This window comes from Cucurbita pepo, chromosome LG15 (genome assembly GCF_002806865.2).
Source record: "Cucurbita pepo subsp. pepo cultivar mu-cu-16 chromosome LG15, ASM280686v2, whole genome shotgun sequence".
NCBI lineage: Eukaryota > Viridiplantae > Streptophyta > Magnoliopsida > Cucurbitales > Cucurbitaceae > Cucurbita > Cucurbita pepo.
Genome location: NC_036652.1, coordinates 5,922,598 through 5,939,681, shown reverse-complemented (window position 1 = coordinate 5,939,681; position 17,084 = coordinate 5,922,598). Strand labels below are relative to the sequence as shown.

At 34.8% G+C, this 17,084-nt stretch overlaps 3 protein-coding genes across 8 annotated transcripts; 1 reads left to right on the top strand and 2 right to left on the bottom strand.

Annotated features, from left to right (window-relative positions):
• The first annotated feature begins 273 nt into the window (after nucleotides 1–273).
• On the top strand, nucleotides 274–5,198 carry LOC111776477 (zinc finger protein ZOP1). Of its 4 annotated transcripts, none has more exons than XR_002812254.1 (7): nucleotides 274–584; nucleotides 2,163–2,363; nucleotides 3,193–3,286; nucleotides 3,831–3,926; nucleotides 4,030–4,410; nucleotides 4,734–4,862; nucleotides 4,961–5,198. XR_002812254.1 is itself a non-coding variant. In XM_023655926.1 (6 exons), the coding sequence occupies exons 1-5, from the start codon at nucleotides 576–578 to the stop codon at nucleotides 4,389–4,391; spliced, it is 762 nt and encodes a 253-aa protein (XP_023511694.1). In that variant the 5' UTR covers nucleotides 274–575; the 3' UTR covers nucleotides 4,392–4,410; nucleotides 4,734–5,198. The 4 variants fall into 4 exon arrangements, 2 of the variants coding, with proteins under 2 accessions (XP_023511694.1, XP_023511693.1); XR_002812253.1 differs by having other exon boundaries at nucleotides 4,494–4,862; XM_023655926.1 differs by having other exon boundaries at nucleotides 4,734–5,198.
• A 2,604-nt stretch (nucleotides 5,199–7,802) lies between these two features.
• Nucleotides 7,803–9,215, bottom strand: LOC111776390. Its single transcript, XM_023655826.1, has 2 exons — nucleotides 8,594–9,215; nucleotides 7,803–8,504 (listed from the first exon to the last, which is right to left on the bottom strand). The coding sequence occupies exons 1-2, from the start codon at nucleotides 9,053–9,055 to the stop codon at nucleotides 7,851–7,853; spliced, it is 1,116 nt and encodes a 371-aa protein (XP_023511594.1). The 5' UTR covers nucleotides 9,056–9,215; the 3' UTR covers nucleotides 7,803–7,850.
• Nucleotides 9,216–12,008: 2,793 nt separating this feature from the next.
• Nucleotides 12,009–15,976, bottom strand: LOC111776391 (nodulation protein H-like). Of its 3 annotated transcripts, none has more exons than XM_023655827.1 (6): nucleotides 15,545–15,976; nucleotides 13,788–14,023; nucleotides 13,445–13,703; nucleotides 12,744–12,923; nucleotides 12,510–12,665; nucleotides 12,009–12,424 (listed from the first exon to the last, which is right to left on the bottom strand). In XM_023655827.1, exons 1-6 carry the CDS (start codon nucleotides 15,572–15,574, stop codon nucleotides 12,251–12,253), a joined length of 1,035 nt encoding a protein of 344 aa, XP_023511595.1. In that variant the 5' UTR covers nucleotides 15,575–15,976; the 3' UTR covers nucleotides 12,009–12,250. The 3 variants fall into 3 exon arrangements, with proteins under 3 accessions (XP_023511595.1, XP_023511596.1, XP_023511597.1); XM_023655828.1 differs by having other exon boundaries at nucleotides 13,788–14,005; XM_023655829.1 differs by having other exon boundaries at nucleotides 13,788–13,926.
• Nucleotides 15,977–17,084: the final 1,108 nt, after the last annotated feature.

The following is a 17,084-nucleotide window of genomic DNA, read 5'->3' as shown; positions in this document are numbered from 1 at the left end:
TTTTTAAATGTCGATTTACTAAAATTATTATTTTTGTTTTTACCCCTATATTTATGTATTTTTAATGAATTTAAATTTTAAGATACATTTATTGAAATTGATATTAAAGTGTGAAATTTGTTTTTGAGGGAAAAAAAAAATCTTTTTTAGTCCTTAGTTTTGTGCTCTTATAATAATAAAAATAAAAATAATAATAATAATAATAGCAATAATAGTAATAATAATCATAATCATAATAATAATAATAATAATATTAAGAATAATAATAATAATAATAGAATTGCAAATTCACATCTCATCCGTCCCGCCGCCGGGTTGATGCTAGAACAGAACTCATCGACGACCCGCTTCTTTTCGAACCCGAATGTTCTTGATCCCCAAAAAATCAACGGATCTACTCTTCGAGCGGGAGATTTAGGGTTTAAGATTTCTTTCATACAATCTCCCGGAATCAATTTCTTCGATTTCGAAACATATTTCCGCTACACGCTTCATAATTGGCTAAATCTTTGCGTTCAATACAGCTTCCAGTGTGCACTGCCCACAGATTTTGATATTCTGCGAGGCGCTGAAACATGACTGAGGTACTCATTTCTTCAAATTCTTTTTTTTTTTGCTAAACCTTTTTTCTGGATTTCTTGCTTATATTTACTGTTTGATGAACTTCAAAGGATCTTGAGCAGCTAAGATACTCGATTTCTTTCCATGTGAAAAATTCACATGGATATTCAACCGTATGTGTAATATAATTCTGGCCCCATCTTGCAGATGTAAACTTTGTCGCGAAAGTTATTGTGATTCAAAGATTGGCATTTTCCTCTAGCTTTTTGCTGATTGATTGTTTGGTTTTTATCTGACTGCCTGATAAGGCAATCTTAATCCTCAGGCCAACCATCAAGCTTTTGTTGAAGTAATAAACCTTGAATCAAAGAAATTAACACCTCGTTTTACAAAATTCGGATCAACGAAGAGATAATGCTACAATTAGGTTACCTCTTAAGATCAAAGATATAGGATCAAGACTTGAAACTGTGTTCTAAATTAAGTCACTCCACAATCGAACTTGATCGAGACTTGATTGAATGACTTGAATACAATCTACCACAAGAATTGTTTGAAACTTAGAAATGGCAAAATGATGCTCAAATTTCTAAAGGTGAAAGTCTCCACTTGAGAGTTCAATTTCATTCCTTAAAAATCTGCTCTTTAGGTACGAATTTGTGGGTATTTATAGTCTCTCCACAAAAGAAACTCCAAACTCTTCAAATGCCCACTAAAAGAAGTTTGTGGCCATGATTGGTAAGTTACTCTCCATTACCCTTCAAATGTCCACTAAAAAAAGAAGAAGTTATGACCATTTTGACAAGTAACTTCCCACCGTTTTGCCCACTGCAAGAAGTTACGGAATTAAAATAATAAATAAAGTTTTCAAAGAAATAGTCAATCAAGTGCTATGTATAGCAACCTCATCCTCCTCTTCAACCATGCAAATATTCACTTCCGAAACTCCAAATTGTCCTTCCTCAATCGAGTCAGCTTGTAACTCATGAAAATGAGGTTGAACCGAGTCTATCCAATTTTGTAGATGAATAATGAATAATGAATGTTTGTTGAATTTTTTTGGTCTTGGATCATGTAATAGGTCCAGTTGAAACATTTGGAACACATTGATTCTTATCACTATCTGTATTGCTTATTAAGTAAACTGTATTGCTTATTAAGTAAACTGTATTGCTTATTAAGTAAACTTCGCTTGTTGGTTGATCTTTTGTATTGATAAGAGGGGGAGAGAGAGAGGCAAATTATTTACTTTTGCATTTGAGAATTGAAATATTGCTTCTCGTTTATGTTGGTTGTGATGCCAGATCGGTTTTCAATTTTTGGTACAAGTTGTAGTTTGCTTCATGTATACATTTAAATGTACGTCTACATGCATACATACGTACATTGTGTGTGCATATTCACTTTCCATTAGGATCTTTTTTATTTTAAATTGTTGTTTGGGTTTTGCTTCACATTTAGGGATTGACATCTGTTATCTTATATTTTTTATATTTACAGTGTTTGGAAGTTCAATTGTGCGGATAAACACATATTTTAGTTGGAATGATTATCTATGAAAGCAGGACTGCTAAACGTTGTTTGTTTTATCCCTTCCACAGTATTGGGTTAGCCAAGGTAACAAATGGTGCGACTTCTGCAAAATATTTATTTCAAATAATCCTTCCACAATCCGAAATCATGAGCTCGGAGAACGTCATAAGGACAATGTTGCCAAAAGGCTTGCAAACATGAGAAAAGAGAATGCTGCCAAGGACAAGGAACAAAAGGAAGCAGTACGCGCGGTTGAGCAAATTGAGGCAGTAAGTGAATAAACTTTCTATTCGTCCCATCTTTGTGGATGACCTAGAGTATATTGGTATGCATCTGTTTTAGTTTTCAAATCTTGGTCGCTTGGTTCAATTGAGAAGTATTAATGTAAGCCTTAATGTACTCAAAATCATGAATTCTCATGTCAACTTTATTGTAGATAGGGATTGGGTTAAAGACATAAAGTTAAACTATCTGCTTGCTTCGCATCAGTACTGCAAAGGAACCAAGCTGTTTACATGCATCCTTAACCTTTAGCTCAACGAAGGTTAGCTTGTGGTTATTGAATTAGTGAATTGTGAAAGATGAATATAGTTTCTGCTTTGAACTTGACCTGTTAATTTCATGTAGTTTTTCTAAGGGTCCTTAGTAACTAATAATTGTACATAAGATTCTTACTGCGAGTATATAATATGAGCATTTGAGTCTGATGTACGCGCCTAGTAAGCATCGATAGTAGTGTGCTACTGTAACTAATTTAACGATCGAGTATCTTATCCCTAAAAAAAAAAGATCCTTTCTGAGTCTGTTTGTCCACTTATGAAGCTAGCCTGCCAATCTCTAGCAACTTTCTTGTCTAGTGAGTTCATTTTAATGGGGTTGTGATATGTATACTTTTATCAGTGATAAAGAAAAGACATGAAGTTGCTGAAACTTTAAATAACAGGGGTAAGTGCGAAATACATGAAGATCACATAGGAGGAAAGAGAGTCCTCCGAGAGTATTGCCTTAGTATATTCACATTGTGTATGAGCAAGTTTGTGCTTGATCAATGAACTTTTATATTCTTACATTGTTATTTTTTTTTTCTCAATGTGGCAGAAAGCTAAGCGTAGTTATCAGAAGGACATAGCAAATTTCCGGGAAGCTAGAGATTCTCATGCACTTCCTGTTGATGTTCAAGAAAATGAAGAGAGTAAGTACCGAAGTGTTGCAATTTTATTAGTTTTCAGAAATAAGCGTCTATATCTCTCTCCATAACTTTATGAAAATAAATGTCTTGTATTGGACAATCTGATCTACCATTGATTTCTGTGACAATCTGATCTACTTGAGTGAAAGGTCCATGTAATTGGTCATAATATTACGTGCACATTTATTAGCATGAGTGTTCGATAGATGGTCAATAAATTGGGCCTTTTAGGGAACATGACACATTGTTCTTTTAAGTTCTAACCACTAACGATTTCAGTATGCTTGCTTAATTATTTTCTGCTTTAGTTTTGTTCCTATGTGCTTTTCTTTTCTTTGGCAAGAAACATGATATTCCCTTAATAAGAAACGAAGAAAGAAGGGGACGGGACGACGAACATCTTATATTCGATCTCTTTGATCCATCAACTTTTCCGTTTGGATAATTCTTTTTTTTACACGTTGTGAGCCTGTAACTGATTGTTATCATTTATTATCGTTTTGATCTTTAGCATTCTTCAAACTGATACAGCTCTGAATGATAACAGAATGGGAGCTTGACAGCACTACAGGCTATTATTACAATGAAAGCAATGGTTTTTACTATGACTCAAATTCTGGCTTCTACTACTCTGATGCTATTGGTACTGAAATGGATTTTGGGACGATGAACTTTGAGCTCTCATTTTTCTTTTATGTTTTAGCATACGAGTATTCGCTGCTTACCAAGTTAAATGTCTGCAACAGGTAAGTGGGTAACACAGGAAGAGGCACATGCTTCGCCTCAGTTCTTTTTGAACTCCAAACATAAGAAACCAGTTTTAGAGAACCCATCATCGGCCTCTGCAAGTGCAGCTACAAAAGACAAAAATGTGGATAAAGGGGAAAGCGGGCCTCCGCCTGGGTTGGTTGTTTCAGCTTCTTCAAAACCCAAGCGATCGGTTAAAGGCGCTCCTTCATCGATTGCTGTTGGTAAGAGGAAGAGGCCAAATGAGAAGCAAAAGGTCATATCTGAAGAAGAAAAGGCTGCACTTAAAGCAAGGGAGGCTGCAAAGAAGAGAGTTGAACAGAGGGAGAAGCCACTTCTCGGCCTTTACAAATTGCCTTGAAATAGGCCGTTGCTCTCAAGTAAATTTCTCTACCATCTCAAGTTTGCAACATCTCCGCCCTCTCCCACTTGTAAACTGATTTCTCTCTTTATTGTTATATAGATTACTTAACATGAGCTGGAAGAGCATTACTGTATGGAACTTCCCAAAGCTTTACAAGTTCTTCTATCACCTTGTTGTTCTTATATCTTGCTGCTTTATTGTGGGGTTTACATGCATTCATTCATCACCAGGAATACGATATAGTCTGTCTAAGATTTGCTCCATCCATGTATATGCTTGGTTTTCTGAAACTATGAGAATCATTTGAGGGAAGAAAATCCATGGTCAATCAATTTGCAGGCATGAAACGATCTTGCTTTTTCCGATTGAGCAGAATCGTGTACTGTCGAAAGCACATGGACGTGAAGAAATCTCCCTAGTATCGGCTATGGCGGTATCTTCTGTTCAGAAACCAAGGGCTTATACAAGGTGAAACAGCAGTTAAAGAGGAAAAACAGAAGAAGCTGCTTATACATATTGATTGACAATTAATTCAGCCCTTGCCTGGTTTTTCTTTGTATTCACAGGATAATTGAGAGCATGAAATCCATCACTAAAGGACTTCAACTGGTTTGTGCCGACTTGTTATATACAGTAATGTTAGTCATCAACCAACCCCATGTTTTATATTCTGCATTTTCATTTCTGTAACATTCAAACTCCTTGCCTTGAATCTTAAAGCTTTGCATTTGTGTTGTAATTTTCAAGTTCATTCATACTAATCCTCATTCAGGTAGCAATGGTTGATCAAGTTGTTGAGATTAAGCTGTGAATTCGTATCTTTATAGCTCTACTCTCAGTTGATGTGAATATCTATAGGCTTTTTAAGGGTTATTAAATATAACTGCTTAATGTGCATGGCTTTCAGTACAGATCATCAATGAAAGAAGCGAAAGTTCATGGATTGTTAACGCCTATGGTTAGTAGATATTGTTTGTTTTTGTCTAATATATCGTCGTCAGCCTCAGAGTTTTAAAACGTGTATGCTAAGAAGAGATTTTTATATTTTTATAAGGAATGTTTCATTTCCTTCTCCGGCCCATGTGGGATTTCATAATCTACTCCCTTAGAAGCCAGCATTCTCGCTAACACACGTCTGGTTTGGATACTATTTGTAACAACTTAAGTCCACTGCTAGTAGATATTGTTCGCTTTTGCTCTTTACGTATTGTCGTTAGCCTGACGATTTTAAAACGAGTATGCTAGGGAGAGGTTTTCACACCCTTATAAAGAATGTTTCGTTTCTCTCTCTAATCGATATGGGATTTCACACTAACCAATACTTGCTTCCTTGGAAATAAACTTGTGAGGTCCGAAGAAACAATTAAGACTCAATTGAGACTCGAAAATAACCAATAATCAACTAGAAGTCAATTAATAATTTGCCATTAATAATTTGGGAAGAAAAAATGGATGATTGGTAAAAAACCCCATAATTAATAATTGCAATTAGTTTAATAATTAATAAAAGAACAAAAACCCATAATTAATAATTGCGGTTAGTTTAATAATTAATAAAGAACAAAAACGTGGGTTTGTCGTGATTAAATAAATGCTACACGTTAATGATTTGGCGTGCTCCAATAAGGCTGCTTAATCTTTTATTCCAAAAAAAAAAAAACTAAATTTCTATTTTTTTAAAAATTATTATTTCCCATTTCGACTTGTTGTTTTTGTGAGATATCACATCAATTGGAGAGAAGAACGAATGTCAGCGGGGACGTTGGACCCCAAAGGGAGATGAATTGTAAGATCCAATATCGATTGGAAAGGGAAACAAGTGAGAGTGTGGAAACTTCTCCCTAGTGCGTATTAAAAAATTTGAGCGGAAGCTTAAACATAATAATATTTGGTAGCAATGGGCTTGAGCTGTTATAAGTTCTATCGTCAACTACTTTCTGGCCTACTCAAATTCTCAATGTCCTCGAGATAGAAAGTTCAACTTTTATGGCTAAATTTGGCCCAACAACTTTTAGTTTCACCCCATTGGACTTTATATGCATATATATGTGTTGCAAATTTGATTTTTTCTTTGATTTTTATTTTTGAAGAATGGTTGAAAAATGTTCTCCAAATGTATTAGAATGTAATAATTGATATCATCATTTATCATTATGTATCATGCTCATGCTTTCCATTTTCTCCCCCTTTCTTTTCCTTTAAATTGGTTATTATTGTTTACCTCGAACAAATCAAAATAACTAAATAGGGAATAGATTAACGATCATGCCTAAGATTCAAAATTCGAATCAGGTACCTAATGATCCCATCATTCTCCTACAATATGATCATGTTACCTACTTCTCGCTTTTTAAGAGGGAAAACTATCTTCATAGGCCAACACAAGTTCTTTCGGTATATTTTGTCTTCACTCATATGAAATTTATATGATTGGGTCATCGAGAAGGGAAGATGCACCTTATTTGTATAGATAGTGACTTTCAATTATTTTAAACATTTCTTAGTCATCCTATTTTTAAGATTGTTCTGATTTAGACGTGGTCTTAACATGTACTATTCATTTATATGGGTCAGAGTTAGTTGGTGAAAATGATAATAGCGACCCTAGAACGTAACAGACCTCGAGTTAGAGAAACACTGGAGAAACATGAATAATTAATTAAGATTAGATGTGGGATGCAATTAATACCCATTACCCCCTCATTCAATTACTACATCTAAGCCATTGATACCAACTTTGTTGAATTTTTATGCTTAGGGCTACCAATTTTCTTCCCTATGATATATGCTCCCATAGACTTTGTGCCTTCAATGCTTTTATACATTATACCACATATCAATTTTTATTCACATAATATGTTCTTAATATCATAGCATAATCACATTTTTTTTAATTAACTTCTTCCCGATCATTTGAAAAATAAAATATTTTAATTATCGAGACAGATTCATATTATATCATATATGAGCATAACAAAATTGTTCGTTTAAAGAAAATATTTACAAGTAGGGAAAAAAACACCACCTTATACTTATCTGCTAATGTCGGTTTCAAATATGACAACGAACCCTTTCTTTGTTATCAGTCGGTTAATACTCCTTGCGGTTTGAGTATTTATAGATAGACGTTTTTTTTTTCTTTTTCGAATTTAACATATATTCAAAATTAGCCTTTATCTGTACTATGCCGACAATGGTCAATTAATACTCCTAGCGGTTATGACAAAAACGATAATTTCATTAACTCAAAATGAACTAATTTTGGACGAACATTTACGATTGGAGACGACGGTCGATAGATTCAAATTAAGATATAAGATTACCAAAATTTTAAACATTTTTCTAATTTCTTAAACAATTTAGGTATATTTTAGTATGGATGAATTTACAAATTGCAAATTTTATGTCTAATTGGGAATAAAATATTGAATCAAATTAATTATTTGAGGGAATATTTCATGCACGTGCGAGCGAGCCAAATCCTCTGGAGAAACTGCGCTGCATACTGGAATTGAATCCTAAACAGCCCAAGAGGCCATGTTTGTACGGCAAGCTCGTCTTCTTCCTCAGCTCTTCTGAAACTGCTCTGTTCGTTTTGTAGTGCAATTCGTGAGGCGAAATCGGCCCTCGCCTTCTCGAGCTCGACACCGAACTCAGGCTCTCCATCGACCGGAAGCTTGAGTTCTTCATCTCCTCTACAGCTTTCTTGTCCGTCGCTCTCCCTTCTGATGCGCTTCGGAACAGTAGCAGGTCTCTGATTCTCCATCTTCTCTGTCCTCTGGAGAACGAGAAGGTGGAGAGGAATGAGGCCGATGATGATATGATTGAGTGTTTGTCGTTGCTTGTGGCGGAAGAAACGCCGGATTTATCTGGCATTTCTAGGTCGGAATCGAGAATGTTATTGGAGACACGGAGTGGAGATAACGATCGGCTTCCGCTGCGTCTTATGGATGAAGACGACCGCGAGGAGGCGGAGATGTTTGTTCTTTCTCTGCCTCGCTTTCCGTCGCTGTTTCTTTGTGTTGCTGCTTTGTGAGCCTCATCGAATGGATCTGTATCTCTCCGGCGGTGGTGGCGAGGAGAGAAAGCTTCTTGAACCATTCTCTTTCCCTACAGATATCGAAATGTTCAGTAAATTTGGGGGGAAAAAACACAGATATCGAAAGCAGAGTTCTATTTTCGATGAATTTCTGCTATACCTGCGCAATTTTCACCGATCTCAGCGATTTAGGCGACATCGCACTAGAGCAAACCGAATCAGTCACTCGATGGCACGGCGGAGGTTTCAGAGCCCTAATTTTACCACAATCGAAGAGCTCCTCAGCCGACAAAGAAGTCCGCTCCAATTGTCCACTGAAATCGAATTCAAAATCCTCATCAGCAACACTACTACAACAATCGCCTCCAGATTTCGCAATTCCAGGCATCTCCTCCCACAGGAAAGGGATATCCGACGCCGAAGAAATCCTTCCATCGCCATAGCCAGAACCAAACTCCTTGTATTCATAGTAGAATGCGGCAGCATGTGAGGGAGAGGTCGGAGCACTGGAGAAGAAGAAGTTTCCAAAGCGCTGAGGACTGGAAGGAGCGGTCATGTAAGGGGAAGAGCAGGCGCTGTCGAAGTTGAAGTCGACAGGAAGAACCGGAACCGCCACTTCCATTGCGAACGGCGATGAGGAATCTCCGAGGTCCGGCTATGGAAGTGGTTTAGGGTTAGTTGGAGAACGGGGAAGAAGAGAAGGATTTATAACAATGGCGGACGGCGCTGATGAAGAACAGAGACGAAAAGGAGAGGAAGGAGAGAGAGAGAGAGAGAGAGAGGAAAATTATTGACTGAGAAAATATGAGAGAGAAAATAAATTGGAAGCCAGCCGCCTTATAACAAACCCCTCCCACCATTTTTCAAAATATTACCTTTTTTTTTTAATTTAAAATGTGAAATAATTTTAATTTTATTAATGAATTTGAATTTTTTTTTATTAAATTCTTGTAATAAAGAAAAATTATTTTTAAATATTTTTTGTGCCTAAATGCCAATAATTCCCAATATTTAAATATATTTTTAATAATTAAAGTTTTCATTAAGTTGCACAATGCAAATAATTTATAAATTCAAGGATATATATATATATATATATTAATTATGTTTGATGAGAATGACAAATTTAGTGGCTAGATTTAATATATTTTAAATTTTAACCTAAATTATATTTTATATATTAATTGTGATAAATAATAAAATATGGTCAAATGTCATTTAAAAAATTAAAAAATCTTAATTAAAAAAAAAAAAAATACCCAAATATATTTTCATTTTTTTAATTAAGAAAAAGGAGTTTGTGGGCTGATTTTATTTGATTAAATCAACTCAATAAAAAAATATAGAATTTAGAATGTTTTAAAAAAATTCAATTAACTCAAATTTATTATTAATTTTAATATTTATTAATTGAGCTATAGAAACTCTATAGCCTCCCAATTTCGTCCTGTCTCTGTCACCCGAATCCATGTTGGTAAGTACAGATAGTTTTTACAAATAATGTGGTCATGTTACAAAAGATGCAAAAATTTCAACGTCATCCAGTATCAAATTCAGATTCTATATCTGTATCTAAATTCTAGATATGGACTATTACGGTAACAAAAGCATATCACCAAAGATAGAGCCCAGCTCGAGAAATCGATACAAACATCTAAAAAACAATAAAGAATGTGTTTGTGGTTGGTGCCTAAGAAGTCCACATTTTTTGCCTATGAAATCCACTTTTTGGGTCGCATCTCATCTACCATTATTTATTTAATCTCCTACTTACTACTTAACTAATATTATAATTTTTTTTTCTTTTTTTGGGAAATAATTTATTTATTTGATATTGCTAACGATTTCATTTTTTATTTTTAAAATTTGTGTTTCCTTTGTACCCTTTTTTTATTTATTATAGTTTTCCATTTTTATAAATTTTTTAAAATTTTAATCTAATTCCAAAAATAAAAATAAATTATTAAAAAGTATATACATATATATTGTTTTTCAATTTTGAAACTTGATTTGAATATCTTGAAAATGTTTTCAAAAAATATATAACATTAATTTTCAAATAATAAAAAAAATTAAATACTATAAAAATGAGTTTTTTTTTTTTTTTTTTTTTTTTTTTATCCCAAACAAATAATAATGTGAAAAATATTATTAGTAAACAATTCTTGTATTTATTCGTTTGCATGGCAAAATGTCGAAATTACCCTTTGCCTTATTTCGTCATATTACTAACTGTTAACGTCATTTGATAATATTCTTAAGAACGGTTTGGGATCACTGATGTTAAGTTATATTATACGTGCTTACATATTAACTCTATTATTTCGTAGTTTTTTTCTTTCAATTTACAGATTTGTCTCTCTATTGTCTATTTTTTTTTTCAATTCTCTTCCTGTACCGTTTAATTTTCTTTCAATCTCTCTTTCACCTGATGAATGACGGTTTCTAGTTTCTAGAGATAGCACGGAGTAGGGGAAGGTGGCAATAAAGAGAACTTTATGCTAGTAAGGAAAAAAAATATGTAATCAATAACCATATAAATTATTAATAATGAAATGTCACATCGTAGCAAGAATATGTCGTTATTAATTAACTGCTCCTTCATAATTTTGTAATGATCAATGAATACACAATTTTGTCTATCTATCATAATTGAACTCGGTTATAACATTATACATTTTAGGATAAATTATTAATTTTGAAAATTTAAAGATAAAATAATATTAATCTTTCTAATTTTTGTATTATTATTTAAAAAAATAAAGAAGTAAATAAATAAATACTATCACAAAAACCAAAACCACTTTAAAATACTATTTTTATTTCTATATTTTGGGTTTTTTTTTTATTTTTTATTTTACATAAATTATTATGTAAATAAAAAAAATAAAAAATTAATCCATTTTTAGATATAATTTAAAATTTTTTCAATTCTGTGTCTATCAGTAATTACTTGAGTAAATTTAAACTAATTAAAAAAAATTCATGGAAATTTGAGAGTTAAAAGACTAAATAGATATAAACTTCAAAATTAACTGATATTTTAATTTAACTAAAATTTTAGAATAAAATTTCAATAGAGTTTTGACCAAAGTCAACTCATATCCACCACCATATAGATATATATATATATATACATATATATATATATAACGGATTGATTATCCCATTTTAAAACCATAGGAAAACTCGTCCATTTTAAACACTAAATTTAAAATTTATTGAAATTACATGAACTAGTTGAAAGAAGTTATGAATCACTGAAAGAGCATTCACGGAGTAATATTCAAGAGCAAGGATATTTTCGTAAAAAACATCCCACCAGAACATAAAAACTCGAGATGAGGGCTCAATCTCGTTAATCTCTCCTAGATTCCAACCATTTTCCCTTTTTCTTCGACTGGCGTGATAAGGAGGGAGAACGAGCACGACTCCCCCTACCCCATTCATTCTGTTTCTCGCCTCACCCCGCTCGAACAGGGCAAGAAGAGGTCGCCAATAGTACCTACTACTCCTACTTTCTCTCGAACATTGAGATTAAAATTAATAACAAATAAATACTTGAGTTCCAAAAGTATGGGAAAAAAAAAGGCTACATTTCATACAAGGTAAAAAAATAATGGAATGTGAATAGAAGAGGTTAAAAGAATGAACTGAATGTTACTGAGAACAAGTAAAATGCATTGCGCCAAATCCAAAATTGCAACAGGAAGGATATGCCTCTATTCCTCCTCCTCCTCCTGCAGTATGGCACAAGATGATGATGCTATATATACAGCTTCTTAGCTCGCCACCCTCCCGAGTTTCGTTCGGGTACTTACTTCCGAAAGTCTGCGTGTAAAAAACTCTCATACTGGCTTCCATTTAATGCCTTCTCGACATGCTCCAAGTTCTCGATTTGATTCGACAATGGACCTCGGTGTATCTTCACTTGACGACTCTTCAACTTCCTCCGTGGAACCTTCAGAAAGTCTTGAACATCACTTAATTTCTGCAACCACATAGACAATTTGGTCACAAAATGGCTCACCCAAATACACAAACACCGTTCGAGTTGGGTTCGAGTTGAGTCTTACGGTGCGGTTCCTAACTACATCTTCGTAATACAACACGATGTGTCGGGTGCTATTGAAGTACTCCAAAGCTTTAGCTGTTGTCTCTTCTACTTGCCTCAAATTGGGTATCAACAGAGTGGCATTAATTACAGGCTTGTATTTTGCGAGTATATCTGCCTGAAACGTTTCTATAACAAGCTGAGATCTTTGATTAAGAAAAAAATGCAGATATTTGTTGAGATAAACGAGCGAAACCTCGTGATGTGAATGCACGTGAGACTTGTGGGTTCCGTTCAACAGCTTCGCGGCTTGATCGTATGAATTTGCGAGTACTGAGATCATTCTGCGAAGAAGGTTTCGTCGGAATAGGAAGATAGCTGAAACGCCACGACGTTTGAAGTACTCTACTATTTCTACATGGTGCTGCATCAACCCCTACAAAGAATGACACCGTTCATCGACACGAATTATGAAATATAAACATAGCGTGAATGTAATAGATCAAGCTCACTGTTAGTAGATATTGTTTACTAAGGAGAGGTTTTCACACCCTTATAAGGAATGCTTCGTTTCCCTCTCCAACTAATGTGGGATCTCACAATCTACCCCTTTGGGGCCCAGTGTCCTCGTTGGCACACCGTTCAATGTCTGACTCTGATACCATTTGTAATAATCAAAGTCTACCGTTAGTAGATATTGTCTGCTTTGACCCATTACGTATCTTCATCAGCCTCACGGCTTTAAAACACGTCTATTAGGAAGAGGTTTCCACACAATTATAAGGAAATGCTTCGTTCCCCTCTCCAACCAACGTGGGATCTCACAGTGAATATACATGATCCAACCAACATATTCAAAGAACCTACTCATATCACAAGGCATCATAAACCAAATTGGAAGCTACTCAAAACGAGATAATTTCACGATGTAAGCGTCACGAAAACAACGGTTCGTACCTGATTAAGCATCCACTTAAGGCCAACAGCTGCTGTGCACTCATTTTTCGAAGCACTACTAAACCAGTCCAGATTGTAAACTTTATCGAGCGTTTCGACAATGGTTGATATATTACTTCTCCTAACTTTAACCGAGAATATCTCTCCGTTGGAACTTATGTTAGTATGGTTATTTAATAACGTCTCAAACCAACCACTGCCCGATCTCTGCATCGACAAAATGGCAAAAAATCGAACCGGGTGGCAAGCGCATTCAGCCCTGGAAACGTGCAGAAAATATACTCGTTATCGATCTATTCGATTTCAATTTTAAGTCGAACTACAAAATGGATACTCCTTTTACCTGCTATATGTTGTAGGTTTAGGAAAGTGCACAAAAGGAACGTCTGAAGGATCGATCGTAGGCTTCGAACACGGCATGTCAACAACCTGGACTCTTAACAACCCGACCTTCGTACTTGTGCTAATTTGCTTCAGACAAACTGTGCATATAAATACACCACAGACCATGGCAAAGACCAACACAATCATCCTTAGCATCAATGGGGATTTCTTAGGGACCTTTAAAATAAAAGTTTCCTGCCATTATGAAAATCACTGTGATGCAAAAGCTACCAGAATTCAGATATAAAAGATTGAACAAGAAAGAATTACTGATAAAGATCCTAGGATTGACCATGCTCGTGCTAGACCCTAATGATCTTGGGTTTCTATATTCGATGAGGAATAGATGCACCAAAGAGGTAAGGGCCCAAGTCCACCGCTAGCAAATATTGTCCTCTCTGGACTTTCCCTTTCGCACTTCCCCTCAAGGTTTTTAAAACGTGTTTGCTAGGGAGAGGTTTCCACACCCTTATAAAGGGTGGTTCGTTCTCCTCCCTAACCGATATGGGATCTCACAATTCATCCCCTTTTGGGACCAGCGTCCTTGCTGGCACATCGCCCAGTGTCTGGCTCTGATACCATTTGTAACAGCTTAAACTCACCGCATTGCCCAGTGTCTGGCTCTGATACCATTTGTAACAGCTTAAACTCACCATTTGTCCTCTTTGGGCTTTCCATTTCGGGCTTCCCCTCAAGGTTTTTACTAAGGAGAAGTTTCCACACACTTGGGTATTTCGTTCTCCTCCCCAACTGATATGGGACCTCACAATCCACCCCCTTTCGGGGCCAACGTCCTCGCTCGCTTATCGCCTTGTGTCTAGCTCCGATACCATTTGTAATAGCCTAATCTCACCGCTAGCAGATATTGTCCTTTTGGACTTCACCTGAAGGATTTTAAAACGTGTTTACTAAGGAGAGGTTTCCACACCCTTATAAAGGGTGTTTCATTCTCTTCCCCAACCGATATAGGACCTCACAATCCACCCCCCTTCGGGCTTCCCCTCAAGGTTTTTACAACACATATGTAGGGAGAGGTTTCCACACCCTTATAAAGGGTGTTTCATTCTCCCCCCAACCGATATGGGACCTCACAATCCACCCCCTTTCGGGGCCAACGTCCACGCTGACACATCGCCCGGTGTCTAGCTCCGATACCATTTGTAACAGCTTAATCTCACTGCCAGCCGATATTGTCCTCTTTAGACTTCCTCTAAAAGTTTTTAAAACGTGTTTACTAAGGAGAGGTTTCCACGCCCTTATAAAGGGTGTTTCGTTCTCCTCCCCAACCGCTATAAGATCTCACAAAAGACCACATCAATTTCCTTGGCATTAAGAAAAGCACTATGATGCAAAAGCTACACCCCATGAATCAGAGATTAGATTCAAACAGATTCAGCTCCCATAGCCAAAAGGGTCATCATAGAATTACTCAAAAACATCCTATGATTGAACATGCACATACTAAACCTTCAAAAATTGAGTTTAGACAGAACATAACAACCAATAATTCGATTCAAACAAACAGAAGCAATAATCTCAAACAAATCCAGAACAAGAAATCCCAGTTGGATTCAGTATCAGCTCGAATGTAAACGACAAAATCAAACCCGAAAATCCAGGACGCAGATCAAAGACGACAGAGATTACAGAAATCATTAAAAACCCAGAAAAAAAAACACACACACACACAAAGAAACGGATGTTTTGTTGTAATACCTTGGTCAATGAAGAGGGATCATCCGCCATTGTTAAGAAGGTAAAAGGGAAAAGAAGGAAAAGGGCATTTGAGGAGGAGCTCAGAATCTTCTTCGAATCCCTCCTTCTAACTTTCCCTTTAATTTCCTTCTGGAATTTTTGTCTCCCATCGCTGTGTAGCGCCTCAGTCAAATAACAGAAATGGAAAAGAAAAAAAGAAATTAAAAAAACGAGATGAAAAGACAGAGAACAAAAAGAGAAGGAAGAAAGAGAAATTAGAGAAAAAGGGGAAAAAAATTAATGGGGTTTGAGGGTTTCTCGTGAAGAACAAAATGATTATGAGGCTCTCCTAAAAGCCTTCGACCGTTGCAACCTCACTCTCTTCGATCCTTATTTCTCTTCTTCTTCTTCGCCTTTTGAGCAAATCCTTGCCTCTCTCTCTCTCTCTCTCCTCCTAAAAATATTGAAAAATGTCTCATCCTCCGACATAAATAAATTAAATTAGGTTTAAATTTCTAGTCACGACCTCCAACAAAACATTAGTAGATGATGTCTTAAATTATGCAAACGTGCACCGCCGTTATTTACAACTGATTAATTACTCGAGCTGAGTTGATACTCGTTATATTGTGATTGAAATATTATCGACAGCCTCAGTATCGTAGTTGTGTTTTTTAAATATACTGAAACTAATAAAATTGTTTTTGTTAGTGCAACTTATTATTACTAGTTTGAATTAATCTGGTTAATATTTTGAGAATATATTTTAAATAATGTTTTTTTTTTCGTTGGTAGCTTGTATCCTATTCAAACGTTGTGAATATTAATGAAGATTGAACGTTCGATCCCAATTCTAATTCTCATTCTTTAACTCTGTATTGTTTGCTTGAGTAATAATATTTTCAGATCTATTCACTCTTTTGAATGGTAGATATTGTGTCGTGTTTTGACTTTGACGGCATGTTCAATTAAAGAGAGTGACTTTTAAAATGTCGTTTGATAATTATTTTTATTCTGTCTTTTCGTTTCTTTAAATAAGAATACATTTGATTAAAAAATATTTTTTTTATAAAAAAGAAAATAGAAATAAATGTCATATATTTAAAAAAAAACTTAATAGATTTTTTAACGGGAACAACCTCATTCTAACCCGAAGTAATATGAACACCTCTAATTTTAAATTAAAATAAAATTTGTTTTAATGTTTTTATTAATATTCTCATAAATAAATGAATTTAATAAATTATATTTTTTTTAGCATTTTTAGAGGTCAAAATGTAATTATCTCTTATTATTATTATTTAAAAAATAATTAATAATTCCAAATATTTAAAAAAAATAAAAATGGTTTTATATATAAGGTAAAATACCATTTTTATTTTTAAAATATTTGGAATTATTATCAATTTAGCCACTAAAATAATAAAATTAATATTTTTAATCTTGAAATGTATATGATGTGAACCAAGAAGCATCAATAATACAATATATTTCAATGAACATATGAAAAAAATGCTGTTGAAATTATCAAGAGATATTCCAATTCATGTCAATGGAAGAT

Excerpts from the sequence above, each read along its gene's own strand:
- LOC111776391 (XM_023655827.1), bottom strand. The coding sequence starts at position 15,574 with ATGGCGGATGATCCCTCTTCATTGACCAAG. Across the intron at positions 14,024-15,544 it reads ATCCCTCTTCATTGACCAAG|GAAACTTTTATTTTAAAGGT; the intron begins GTATTACAACAA and ends TCATAATGGCAG. Across the intron at positions 13,704-13,787 it reads AAACCTACAACATATAGCAG|GGCTGAATGCGCTTGCCACC; the intron begins GTAAAAGGAGTA and ends GCACGTTTCCAG.
- LOC111776390 (XM_023655826.1), bottom strand. The coding sequence starts at position 9,055 with ATGGAAGTGGCGGTTCCGGTTCTTCCTGTCGACTTCAACTTCGACAGC. Across the intron at positions 8,505-8,593 it reads GATCGGTGAAAATTGCGCAG|GGAAAGAGAATGGTTCAAGA; the intron begins GTATAGCAGAAA and ends CGATATCTGTAG.
- LOC111776477 (XM_023655926.1), top strand. Across the intron at positions 3,287-3,830 it reads TGTTCAAGAAAATGAAGAGA|AATGGGAGCTTGACAGCACT; the intron begins GTAAGTACCGAA and ends GAATGATAACAG. Across the intron at positions 3,927-4,029 it reads CTACTACTCTGATGCTATTG|GTAAGTGGGTAACACAGGAA; the intron begins GTACTGAAATGG and ends TGTCTGCAACAG.